Source organism: Delphinapterus leucas, chromosome 18 (assembly GCF_059928025.1).
Source record: "Delphinapterus leucas isolate spDelLeu-1000000601 "Yukka" chromosome 18, BTC_Dleu_Yukka2, whole genome shotgun sequence".
NCBI lineage: Eukaryota > Metazoa > Chordata > Mammalia > Artiodactyla > Monodontidae > Delphinapterus > Delphinapterus leucas.
The window spans coordinates 57,191,425-57,205,355 of NC_143146.1; the positions used below are offsets into that span (position 1 = coordinate 57,191,425).

Consider the following 13,931-nt stretch of genomic DNA (forward strand, 5'->3'; position numbering starts at 1 on the left):
TAGAGCCCGTGCTCCGCAGCAAGAGAAGCCACCACAATGAAAAGCCCGCGCACGACAATGAAGAGTAGCCCCCGCTCGCTGCAACTAGAGAAAGCCTGCAAGCAACAACGAAGACCCAACACAGCCAAAAAAAAAAAGTCCTGAAAAAAAAAAAAAAAAATTTAGGACTGCTATGACTCAAGAGTATATAATCTATTTCAGAGTTTTGTTTAACCCCCCCCAATCATACAAGAGGCAGGTTTTATTACTATCACCACTAGAAAGTTATCACAGCCATGTGTTAGCAAAAAATTAATGCTAGACAGTATTTCAATTGTACGTTTATATGTTCCTAACTAGTCAGTATGCTGTTTGTTACCATATAAATATACACTAACCCTAATAACCAAAGAAATTAGATAACTAGGTGAGCTGGGAGAGAATGAAATCTTATCAACAATGAGTAATTTTATAATCAATCCATCCATCCACAATTTACTCAAAAAAGGAATACTCAGGCATGTACACAGAGTATCAAGAGTTCCTCAACTTAAGTAGTGACCTGATATTACAAAGATAATCTGGGATGCCTGGAAAAATAAGATGCTATCTCATCTGTCTTAACCCCAAGAAGCTCAAGAGTACCCTTTACCCTACGGCTCAGTGAATGAGAAAAGGCAATACCATTCACCATGACCTAAAGTTAATTCTTTAATAAGATCAAGCCACAGTAGATCTTCTCCCCAGTCAACACAAATATGGTTTTAAGCCAAACAAGGTTTAACACTTGGTATGTCCACGAAAAGAATATGACAACATTTAAAGACTCTCAGAACTAGCCTCTGATGATCACCCCACTACAACATCAGATTCTATATTTTCCCTTCTGTTTTTAATTACCCCAACCTTAAAAGTAAAGGCCTCATATCTTAATACCTTTTACTCCCATTTAATACCCATATATAATCAATTAAAATGATTGCTAATTCTCATCACTGCCAAATCTCTTGCATGGTTCTTTTCCCTTCATAGAATCCATAACTTACTAGTTTAGTAACAATTACTTGTTGTCACTACAACGACCATAAGTAAAACAGATCAGTCAGGAATTTTAAACAAGTAATTAACTCAATGCTTACTATACTGTCTAACAAAGGAAACTCCTTTAATACAAACAAGTGGCATTTCACCAGTTAAATGCTTATATTTTAAACAGCTGAAACTGCAAAGAACTTCCAAGGTAATACTTAGATATTTGAGAATCATTTATGCTAAACAGCTGAACCAGTCAAAAGGAGATAAGAATACTGACATTCTAATTTAGAAATAAGTGGAGTTTTTTGTTTGTTTTATTCAAGTTGGAGAACTTCTACTGTCATAAACATACGTAAATACAAAATAAACATACAATGCTTGTTAAAAGCAGCAACTAAAGCATTGCTTTTTTGCTCAAAATACAGCAAAAAAGTAATCAATTCTCAATCATCTCTATTAAAGGAGAAAATAGTGATAACACATGATCTATAAAGAACTTAGTTAACTTTCAAATATATCATAATAGTGTTTTTAAAAAGAAGCTGAACTTATGCCAATATTAAAAAATTTTTTCTTCAGTTATCCATTAAGCAGATTTTTACTGAGTACCTACTGTAAGGCACTGAGATATACTTTGGATATATAATAGCAAACCAAACATCTCTGTTCATGAAGCTTAAAATCATCAAACAGATAATCCCCCAAAACAAAAACTAATTATGCAATACAAACTGTACTAGCACTATAAAAGAACAAGGTGATCTTAAACAGTATTAACAAAGAACCTAAGTTTAGGTTGGTATGTCACAGAAGGCCTCTCAAAGTGACAGTGAGGCTTAAGGAGGAATGGAGGGAAGGTGACAGCGCACGCCAAAGCCTGGAGGAGAGAGCAAGAAAGGATGGCAACCCGAGGAATCGAAAGGAGGCAGCTGGGACACAGAAAGGGAGGGGGAAAGTGGCATGTGAGGCCAGAAGTGGGCAAAAGCGAAATGTAATTACCTTACAAGAAATGGGAAGGCTTCAGGGGTTTGGGGGCAAGTGAGAGACCTGAACAGCCTTCCGTTTTAAGAACATCACTCTGACTACAGGACATAAAATCAGAGAAAGGCAAGAGTGTATGCAGGAAGTTGGTGAGGAAGCTACTGCAGGGCTTTAAGAGCTGACTATGTTACCTTAGACTACAGTGGTGGCAACACAGATGGGGAAAGAAAAGATAAATTCAAGATATACTTAGAATGTAATGGTCAGAATGCAGAGGGTGGGGGAAAGGAAGCTATCAAGAACGACTCAGGTTTCTTAAGTGAAGAACTAGAGTAAGAAATATTTATTAAAATGAGCACGACTAAAAGAGAAATTTGAGAGGGTAGGTAATGAAGAGGTTAAGTTTATGATCTGTTGAGACTCAGAGGCTGTGAGAATATAAGCAGAGACAACAGGAAGGCAGTGGACCGTAGCAGTCTAGAGCTAAGAAGAGAAGTGTGGGCTACGATATGCATTCAGGAGTTGAGAGCATACAGACCATGGAACAGCAGATTACCTAGGGAAAAGGGAAAAGGCAGTAGGTGGGAAGAGGACTCAAATCCAAACAAACTCCAATGTTGAGAGTCTGACAGAGGAGCTGAACTGAAGGAGAATGAAAAGGAGTGGCCAGAAAGGTGGGAAGAAACTAAGCAGGATATCACTGAAAGCAAAAGAGAGTGGGTGTTTCAAGGAAGAAAAACAAAGATCAACTAGACCTATTGAGACTGAAAGGTCAAGTAAGATTTTCAGGTCAAGCTGACTAGTAAGGAAGAAGTGAAGGGTTGGGGAGAGTGGGAGGGACATTTGAATATATGTGACACTAGGAAAAAAGTCAACCTGGAATCCAAAACATTATAGATCATTCTTTTCAAATAATGTAAACATCCTTTATCATTTTTTTCCCTCATGTAATTTATTTTAATAAGCCATTAAAGCATATTCTTACCATGATATTAAAACCTAACGACACGGTGACACAGCAAAAACCAACCAGGGTTCTGATATTGTCGCACCAGAACAGGGCATGCTCTGCAGTTTCATATTTTTAAATTGAACTTTCTAAGTAAGAAATAAAATCTACATGTTTTGCAATTCTGAAGTCAACGTTACAAAGACAGAATTTAAATTATTAGAAAATTAAAATGGTTTTCCTGAAGAGATAATTTTCATACAACTTCCCCAAAAAATGTTAAAATTAATTCATTTAACATGTCTGTCTACTGTATTCCAGGTACACCACTCTTACGACTTTACCCCACTTTTTTCTCACCAAGGGCTCATACGTAAATGTTGGTATGTTCTATGACAATCCCATTATTTGTACTAATACACAAGTCAATAAAGCCTGCCCTTCTTCGGGTTTTCAGCCACTCTGTTATTACTTATGGGCATCACCCTTACCTCTCTGTTGGCTTTATGAGTAGTAGAAACATCGCCACATTTTGAATTGGAAAAATGGCTTTTAATCCTACTGTTTACTGTTATGTATACAACTTTACTGTTATGTATATAACCTGACACAGCTTACTTGGCTTCTCTAATAAACTAAATAAGCTTCAGTCTATTCACCAGTAAATTAGAAAAAAACTTAATTCACAAGGTTGTTGAGTGGTTAAATGTGACAACAAATATTAACTGAATCTAATCCTAACATTCTTAATCACTTCTGTGAATTGAACTACCAAGTTATATGCCATTATTATTTCTGCTGAATATAAGCCAAGCAATTCCACTCAAAATTTACGTACTAGTTATAGATCAAATCTTGGAGCATGAATTGTTAAAATGAATATCATTCTTTACATTTAACAGCGCAATATTCTACAACTGAAATAGATGTGTAATGTTAAATGCACATCTATTTTACACTCCTTTCCTAAAAACCCCACTGAAATGACAGAAAAGGAATTTCTTAAGATATAAAGCCATAAACCCACAAAAACTGAGAGAACGGGTAGAAAAGACAATAGCAACAAAAATTTGGAAGCTGGAAAGCAGATGGTTGAGTGACAAATGACTTATTTAGCAAACACTAGGAAATCAAATCTTTAGCAAACAGTGGGGAAAGCCAAGAACAAACCCAATTTAAACTGTAAAATCCCCAAAAGACTCAGGAATTGGCAGTTACCACATATATCTGAAGTGGGATGTGGGAGAGAGAGAGTGCTTAAAATAAGGAAGATTGTTTAAAAGTCTGTTTAAGAAGCAACCAGCCCTACAAATCCCAACGGCCCCTCCCCAGCCCCAACAAAAAACTGAAAATATATTGTCTGGTGAATATAAAACACAAGATCCCAGGACTGAGGAAATGAGGCACAGAAGTATGCAGGAGAACATACTGAAAACAAGCTGACTGAGTGAAGAGACATATACAGGGATGCTCCGCCAGGTGACCATAAAGCAAAGCTAACGAGACTCTCAGAATTTTGAATCAGCATTTTACACCCCTACTCTCACACACAACCACCATCTAAGGAAAGGCTACAGCACAAAAGATAAAGACCGAACAAATAAAAACTAAGAAAGCTAAAACTGGAGGACACAGATCACACAGGGATCAGACAGCTAAGAGAAAGTACTATTGTTACTAGAACAGGACAGATATTATTTAAAAGGACCAAAGACAAAAGCTCTTGGAAATCAAATACATGATAATACATGGAAACTCAATAGAAGTAAAGCAAAAAGAAAAAGAGATGGCAAATAGGAAAGAAAATATGAGAAAATTAGAAGACTGGTCAAGAAGGTCCATTATCCCAATAAAAGGAGTTTGAGAAAGAAAAAAGAAATTGGAAAGAAATAATCAACAACCTCATTCAAGAAAAAGTCTCAGAATTAAAAGATGTTTCCAGACTGAAAGGGGACACCAGTACTCAGCACCCTGAATGAAACGAAACCCACATAAGAACCCATCATCGTAAAATTTCAGAACACTAAAAACAGATACAAGTTTAAAAGCTTTCAGAGATTTAAAAGAAAGAGAGAAGGGATGGAAAGAGAGAATAAACAAGAGTATAGGGGAAAAAAAGAAAAAACAAAACACATACACACAGGTCACATGTAATATATACAAGGAATCTGAATGGCTTCAAACTTCTCAAAAGCAAAGTGGAAGCTAGAAAGCCATGGACCAAAATTATAAAATAATACAATTTCCAATCCAGTATTCTTTACCTAACCAAAGAATCAAACAAGTAACAGGGTAAGCTAAAGCCATTTTAAAACACCAAGTGAGCCAAGAATGAATAATGCCATGAGTCACTGGAAAATGGAGATCCAACCACAGAAGACAGTGAAAGGAATCCCACAGATATTAATAGTTGCATACCAAGTCTAAAAGGCAATCAGTCCAGAATGAAGCTCAGAGAAATATGAGAGAGACTTCCTCAGGAAGATAAAATTGATAACAGTACCTGATATGTCTGAACATCTCAAGGGACATTTGATGAAATGATGAATCAGTGATTACTACAGAGAAAATTAAGGGGGGGCCGGGTGGGTGGAGACAATGAATTCCAGCCAAATCACCCTATGGTAAAGCTAACAGTCAGTAAGTCACATTGAGAACTTCTTATCAGCTCTTTAGTCTCCTACACTTAAGTACAAGCAGAGGACCAAGAATTGCCAGACATCTGAAGAAAGGCTCTATCATAAAAGGTTAAGCCCAAAACATACAAAAATGGGGAGAAAGGCAACTTGGGGGAAACAGATGATGACAGATAAAACCTTGGGGTGGGGGAACCCACTAACATTTCTAAATGCTAAATAGTATACAGAAATATATATATAAGTGTACCACACATGCTAGATGGCTGGGGTGGGAGGAGGGAGGCAAGTGCAGGACATTAGACACGATAGGAAAATTAATCATATTTTACAAGAACACTGAATAATCAATAGTGATGCAATCATAACTATTAAGAGGAGGAGGGACCAGGAGGAAGGAGGACGAACTGAGTAGGTCATGACAAAGTTAATCTTCATTTTCTACCCACAAAGTTAATAAAGCCAAAAACAAAAGCAAGGATGGACTTCCCTGGTGGCGCAGTGGCTAAGAATCCACCTGCCAATGCGGGGGACACGGGTTTGAGCCCTGGTCCAGAAAGATCCCACATGCCGCGGAGCAACTAAGCCCGTGTGCCACAACTACTGAGCCCGCGCGCCTAGAGCCCGGCTCCGCAACAAGAGAAGCCACGGCGATGAGAAGCCCGAGCACCGCGACTAAGGAAAGCCCGCGCACAGCAACAAAGACCCCATGCAGCCAAAAATAAAGAAAGAAGGAAATGTATTAAAAAAAAAAAAAAGTAAGGAGTATTTTATTTAACACACACACAAATATAGGGCATATGAGTTAGAAACAGTTCTAAGGGCTTTGCAAATGCATTGAACTCTTATAACAACCCTATGAGGTAGGTACTATTTTCCTCACTTTTTAAAATGAGCAAACTGAGGCACAGCGAGGTTAAGCAGCTAGTAAACAATAGAGGATGGATCAGACCTAAGCAGTCTAATTCCAGGGTCCATGCTCCTAACCACCTGGCTATGTTGCACATCTAGTAGCAACACAAGCAGTTAGAGACTAGGAGGTAAATGTCACAGTCATCATCTAAAAGAGGTGAAAGTGATTGCTTCTGGGAAATGAAGCAGGCAGGAAGCTTCTGTTTGTTTTGATAACCATGTAAACTATTTGGCTCTTTAAACTGTGCAGGTACAACCTAAATAAAAATTAAAACTTATAATTTAGTATTTTACAGTTAAAGTATTTTATCTGATGCTACCATCCTAAGAAGTGGGCAAAATGAGTATTATTCCTACTTGATAAGAAAACTCATTCCTCTTTAGTAAATATGAGGGCCAACTCTATAACAGGCACTGCATTTAAAAGATAGATATCAATTCACCTCAAGGTATGAAAAGGCAAAAGAGGTAGAAAAAGCAAGTATTTTCATTCATTTCTTTTCACTTTGTTGCATTTAACTATATGATCCTACAACCTGAACAGTTGTGCTTAAGGTGAGAGACAATACAAATTTTAAATCATGATAGAAAAAGCAGAGAAAGGTCTGCTCATTAATCGGTTCAAAAAAGATTTAGCTCTTGCCCTTGAGGAACTCACAGTCTTGTGGGGAAAACGGGTAAACGTAATTCAGACTGAATGTGTGCAGTACCTTGACTAGAGGAACACTAAAAAGGGCTAAGGAAACAACATTCCCTGGGTGAAGAGGCTGCTTCAGAGGGAACATGTGAGCTGAGCCTTGAAGGAGGAATAGAAGTTTGACCAATTAATTTCACAGAAGAGGCGGTACTAACAATCACAAAACACTATACATCGGTGTGAAATACCTGTATCTTCCCTGTGTTGTAAAAATGAGTTCACATTAAAGGTTAACGTGAGACATTAAGAACTTTTTAATGAGAATGATTTTTAAAAATCTAGATACATAATCTTAATGCCTGATCCATGTTTCTAATCTTCATAGTCTCTACCAGTAGCCAACTGAAAGCATGTTCCACATGTGTTAGAAATATTTTAAAATTTAAAGTGTTAGAATATTATTTCAAAAGATGACTAAAGAACAACGAATCTTCATTTGTCCTACCATCCAAAAGTTTTATTGTTAACGTGTTTTCTAAGTCGTAATACTGAAATTACAATGTACTCTTTTCTCCTATGGGAGACTAATAGGTGACCGAGCCCAGAAGACACAAGTGACACAGAAACGAACATGGGAAGAAAAAGTAAAAAACACTTTAAAAAAATAAATAGAAACTCATCATCACTTTTTTCTCTTGCAGATATTCTCAAATTCCCTTCCAAGAACCAATTTAAATGAAACATTTCTTTTTCCAAACTACAGTGGTAAAAGAAATAATCTGCAAGAAAGCACAGAGAAAATAATATACAAATTTACCTTATCTGACCTTTACAGGTATTTTAGGGGTCACTTTGATTTCTCAGAATTTAAAGGACACCTCTGAAAAAAAATTTTCTGGTCTTGACGACTTGACTTTGATGTTAACAAAGGCTCAAATATGTAGCTCATTCAAAACAGGTACAGTCAACTCAAGTTACTTTATACCAATATTTAATCATGTCTCAGTATCTGTTTTTGTCCCTTTAATTTCAAACCTTCCTACATAATTTGCCCCTCATTAATGTTCCTCTCAGTTACTATATGGAAAAATTAATTTTGTAGTAGTATCTTAAACGGGGACTCTATCTCTACAGTTAAAAACCAAGCTGTAAAGTCTCCTGACTTTAATCATCTGGAACAGCATGTTGTGGAAAGCTCTATCATGCCCCACCACCAGGAGGAAAACAAAAAAGGAGGGAGTCATGCCAGGAGACCACAAACAGTAATTGGCAAAAATCATGGCAGGTTTGAATTCAAAATATGTGGTTTCCATTTGTGTATCTGACCCATCTTTTATTTCTCTAAATTTAGCAACCACATAATGTACCCGTGGGCTTTACTCAGATCACACCCTTTAAATTTAGAACTTATTAATATTTGGGGTAAATAATTCTTTAAAATTACAGATAAGTATTAGCACGATTTGATACATTTAAAGGTTTAACAATAACTATAATAGGACTCTTAAGGAAACCACCTCCTAGAAGAGGTCTATCTTTTAATGTACAGTTTTGTACACATGATACTGAATACATTTGGCTAGGTAACGAGATTTTAATTATATGACTTAGAAAAGTAATAAAAATCTTGAAAGACAAGACTTTAAATTATTTCAATTAATCATGCCTTTACCTTATATCTTTTAAGTAACTAAAAAAAAAAACAAAAACAAAAAACATGAAAATCTCACTGAAACATTAGGCCTTTGTTTTTCTAAAACTGCAATTCTTTTGAAATATGCTCAATATTTCCAAAGGGAAAACCACAGATATACATTTTGAATGTAAATGTTCCAACTGGTTTGATAAAAGTTCAATCTCAAAAATCTCCAACCAATACTAAAATAATTAAGTATCTTTCAAGCTTATTCAAAGTTCCACAGTGAAAATGAATAGCCTTTGTCATAACTCCTATATTATTTTGATCAAGGTTAGTCAGACTGGCAAATTTGTGAAAAGAACATTCCTTTAAAAATCAACTTAGTTTAAAGCCATGTAGCAGCATGAGAGATTTCACAACTTTTCTAGCTAGCCAGCTTCAAAGACACAATTGGATTCAATAAACATGATTATCACATTATTTCCAATCCAATTAAGAAAACGCTGGTTTAATAATGTACTTTAGGCTTTATGTATTTTTTTGGTAAGAGAAGAGGAGAACAGGTGGAGTAGACTGTAGGAGCGCAAAGTCGGTTTCATGTCTCTATAAATTCAACCCTCCAAGACTTTGTTTCTTTACCCTTTAAAATGGCTACCACCTTGATCTACTATGCAAAAGGAAAAATGCACAGCATACTACTATCAACGATAAGTCTGGTTATTTTTAAGAGTGTATGGCCTCCTACCCCACGAAACACTTTTTAAGATTCCCATTCCTTTACTGTTCCAATGAAACGACCATTAGATAAGTACACAAAAGTTGGTCAATTCGTTTGAGGGCAACCTGTATAACCCAGCTTAGGTCATCTTTCCTGTAGTATCTGATGAGGAAAAGCAGCTAACGTTATCTTTCACAGACTAAGAGCAAACACAGTAGAACTTTAAAGGGTTGTCCTGTCCAGTAAAGGAGAAACAAATGTGGGAACCACAACCTCCCCTCCCGTCCCCAAGAGATGATCATAATGATTTTAGGAACTCAAAAGAACAGATTAACTATTAGATGGGTCAGCAAAAACTAGTAACTCTAAAACCCATTTTATAAATAACAAAACCACTTGGTGCTCCCAAACCTATTCGTAATGCTCAGAAACTATCCTGTCAAATAGTGTTTACACAATACCTACACCACTTCCTGACCAACTAGTTTGAGACCGCTCCATAACACTCTTGCTCTAGAAAACTTACCAGAAAAATGCAGTTTCACATACAAAAAGGAAGAAATATACAATGCTTCAGACTGATCTCGTGCATATACATAGCTACTAAATAGATTAACTCTGCATCTGCTGAGTGTCTGCAGAAACATGGCATGACCTTACCTCTCATCCTCGCCATCCACCAGGGGTGTCGTCAGCGGTAGCACCTTCAACGGGAAAAGAGAAGCAGAGGCTCCTAGGCTGCTGCTACTCCCATCGCAAACTGCCGACATGCCCCCACTGTCACCACTGATAGTCTGAGGTAAGCCAACTAAGGAGGGTTCCGCTGGGCGCCTGGCATCTTCAATTTGGCTTCCAATTGCCTGAGCTAATGATTGTGCAGAGAACTGAGTAGAACTTGGTATCTGCTGCGCCAAAGGCAAATTTATATTAGGTGCTGCCATCAAGGGAGGCTGACTAACACTTTGAACCAAATTACCATTTTGAGTGGCAGGGGCTTGTGCTATATTCTGTGATGGAACCAAGTTTGTTGGGACAGAAGGCATTCCAGAAGGCCCAGCTGAACTAACCTGATTCGTAACAGAAATACTGCTAGCAGAGGGCAAAGGACTAACTGCAGGCAACTGCTGCGAAACAACTCCTGAAGCTACTGACTCTACTCCTTGCGGCTGGGGAGGCACAGTTAACAAGGTACTCTGGGGTGCAATGACCAACTGTTGAGGAAGGCTTGAAGCACTAGCTTGAACTCCCTGATGAAGAATCGCAGCCTGAGCGGGTGGAACTACCTGTGAAGACGGAGGAGCACCTTGCGGGATAACTGAAGGTGTGACTTGGGTAGAGGGCTGCTGCGCTGCCGTAGGTAGGTTTGTCTGTTGACCAATATTTGCAATTTGACTGCCAGGAGGTACAGCAGATACTGCCGTCTGCGCCTGGCCAGCGGGTTGGCCAGCTGCCCCTGCGGGCTGCGCCTGGACTGCGGCGGGCTGCACTGGCAGCTGGATGCCCTGTGGCTGAGCCACAGGAATCCCCGAGGTTCCTGCTCCCACCCCCGCAGAGGTGGGCTGTCCAGAGGACACTGCCGTTTGCAGAATCGGCTGCTGCTGAACATACTCGGAAGTAGCATTCGGAGTCACTGACGGGCCATGGCTTGGGGCCACCGACGGCTGCTGTCCATAGTGTAACTGCTGGGGTGATGTGCCTGGCAGGGGTGCTTGCGCCGGAGGGGCCGCCTGAGAATACGGCAGTTGGGGCTGAGCCAGGCTGGAAACGGAAGGCTGCTGACCTAGAGCTGAAGTTACACCCACCACGCTCACAGGTGATGGCTGGATACCAGCTGCAGCACTGAGAGCGGCTTGCAGAGGTACTGGTTGAAGACCCTGCTTCTGCTGATAGCTCAGTTCTTGAGACTGCAACTGCACTTGCGAGATCTGTGACTGAGAAATACTCTGTGGCATACTAACTGCTGAAATGCCCGCCGGAGCAGCGCTACTGAAGTCCATCTGCGGGAGGGCGACACCTGGAAGAGCGGGCGGCTGCTGCACCACGGCAGCTGGGGCCCCCATCTCTCCGCTTCCCACACTCTCCGTGTAGTGGCTCAGCGTGCTGACACTGCTGCTCACTGAGCTCCCGCTTGTGCTCTCCCTCTCAGAAGTCACTTCTGTCGGGTTTTGTTTTACGCTTTCCACTGCTTTATTTATCACCACCCCTTCGGCGGCGGGGGCAGCGTTTTCTTTCTCATAGAACTCGGTGCAAGTCCATCTACCTTTTTTGAAGGGCTCAGAACTCGAATCTAACTTCACAACTCTGAACCTGGACGTGTTAACTGTTGGCTGTTGCTGCTGACTTGAAACTGATCCTACAGTCATCCCTGCAGCTGCACTGGCAGTGCTGTTAATGAGAGCGGAGGACGAAATCGTACCGTTGCCCAGGCCGCTCAAGACAGTCACGTTAACACCGCTGCTCACTCCAGGCCCAACGCTCACACCGGCAGCACTGGGAATGTTGCTCGCACTTAAATTAGCATTAGCAAGCATGCTGCTGGTCACATTAGGATTAAAACCGCCCACAGCCGTAATGTTAACATTATTCATCGTATTAGTGCCTGTAACAGAATTTATACCTATACTGCCGCTTGTACTCGGAGCACGGATACTAGTCATTACAGATGCAGGTGAGCCACTCGATGATACGGCAGAAGTTGGTGCAACTGGCATAACGGTGTCAGAGCTTCCAGTTGTAGACAGTTTTCTGGACACCGGGCTTGCAGGCGGCCCTCCCGGAATGGGTGTACTGGCCACACCGGCATGGGATGGATGGTGGTGCCCGTGATGGAGGTGGTGCCCATGATGAACGTGAGGGTGGTGATGGAGGGAGTGGGGATGAGCATTCCCATTGATTACAACATTCTGTTGTGGAAGGTGAGGCAAATGAGGCTGAGGAAGGGGGGGCTGGTTGGGAGAGACTGCCCCAGGTGTCTCGGCTTCCTGGAAGTTATTGAGAGTTTCTTCTGAGGAGCTGCGTTCAGGCTCCCCTAAGTCGGTAGCCCTGGAAAGTGACACATCAAGGATCTCGGAAGACGACAGATCTTCTGTGTGAGATTCATCCAGATCATCGTAGCTTTCGGTGTCCTCTGCGATGCTGTTGTTAGAGCTGATGCTAGCGGAGATCTGAGCCGGGGTCACGCTCGTTATCTGGAAGCCACTTTTCTTTTTCATTTGAGTTCCGCCTGGCGCAAGAGGCTGTGCCTGCAGCTGAGCCTGCGAAAGGAGGTTCAGGCTTTGTGGAGGCGGAGGCTGTGGTCCCGACAGAGAAGATGCTGCAGGAGGTGGCGGCTGGAGCAGCGACGGAGGCGGAAAATCCTCGGAAGATGGGGCACTACTACCAACGCCGGTACCTGCTGCATTGAGAGCAGAGGCGCTGCCACCACTGCCCCTTCGAGGGAACACTGCCGGGTGCGCCATCTTCCTAGCACTAATGTCTGCAGCGGCCGAGGCCGCGGCCGCGGCGGCGGTGGACTCGGGCGGCTGGTGCATTGTGCTGGGTACCGGGGGGCGGAGGAGGCGAGTGCAATTTCCTTCGGCACCGTAATCTTTGTATTCAAGACGCCGAGGAGGAAAACGGGACCTGACGCTCCGCCCGGCGCGATTCCTCCTCCTCCTCCTTCTCAGCCGAAGGCGCTGGCCGCTTCTGCCTTCGAGGGCGAGCTTCGGAAAGGGAGGATGAACGAGGGTGAACAGAACAGCCGGGGACCCGAAGCGGGGACCCCTTCAGTCCTTCGCCATTCACTTTCCCCTCTAGCCTCACACCCCCCTTTATATTCCGCTTCACGTGGGGTGCGGGGCAGGAGGGAGGGGAAGACCAGGGGAGGGGGGAGGCTAGGGGAGGGGGTGGGAAAGCCGAGAAATGCCCACCTTCTCCGGACAACTCCGAAGCCACCTCCCCCCCTCCTCCCGCCGCGGCGGCGGCGGCCGCTGCAAAACCCTCCCGGTCGCTCTGCACGAAGGCGGCGGCGCCGAGCGAGTGTCGCCTTCCCCTCGCCACCCCCAGCCCCGCCGCCGCCGGCGAACCCTGAGCTCAGTGTGGCTCAAACCTCCCCTCCCGGCCCCGCCGGCCCCGCTCGGCCCTCCCCCCACGCCCTGCGGACCCTTTCAAACCCCCTGGGCTCGAGGCTGCTGCTCCGTGAGGAAACGCTGGCCGCGGCTGGGGCCGGCGCGGCGAGGCTCGAAGCGGGGCGGCGGCGGGGCGCCGGGTACGGTGAGCCCAGCAACGGGGCGCGGGCGGGCGCGCAGAGACGCCGGGTCCTCGCGGAGCACGGCCGGGGCGCGGCGGCGGCGGTGGCAGCGGGAGCCCAGGGACCTCTCCATCACTGGCAGCCATGGAGCCGGAGCATTTTCCTCCCTCTGGGCAGGCGCCTCGGCTCGGCACACGTCCTCGGGGAGGAAGGGGCC

At 42.8% G+C, this 13,931-nt stretch overlaps 1 protein-coding gene across 4 annotated transcripts in view; it reads right to left on the reverse strand.

The window, feature by feature from the left end:
• Positions 1-13,611, reverse strand: part of TSC22D1 (TSC22 domain family member 1) — a 136,223-nt gene extending 122,612 nt beyond the window's left edge. For 2 of the 4 annotated variants that reach the window (XR_002644707.3, XM_022574887.3), the window contains exon 1: positions 10,147-13,611. Coding sequence is in view for 3 of the 4 variants with exons in the window: in XM_022574887.3 (XP_022430595.2) it covers positions 10,147-13,016 (2,870 nt within the window). In the remaining variant the exon portion in view is untranslated. The remainder of the gene's footprint in view (positions 1-10,146) is intronic. The other 2 variants (XM_022574886.3, XM_022574888.3) reach the window with 2 other exon arrangements.
• Positions 13,612-13,931: the final 320 nt, after the last annotated feature.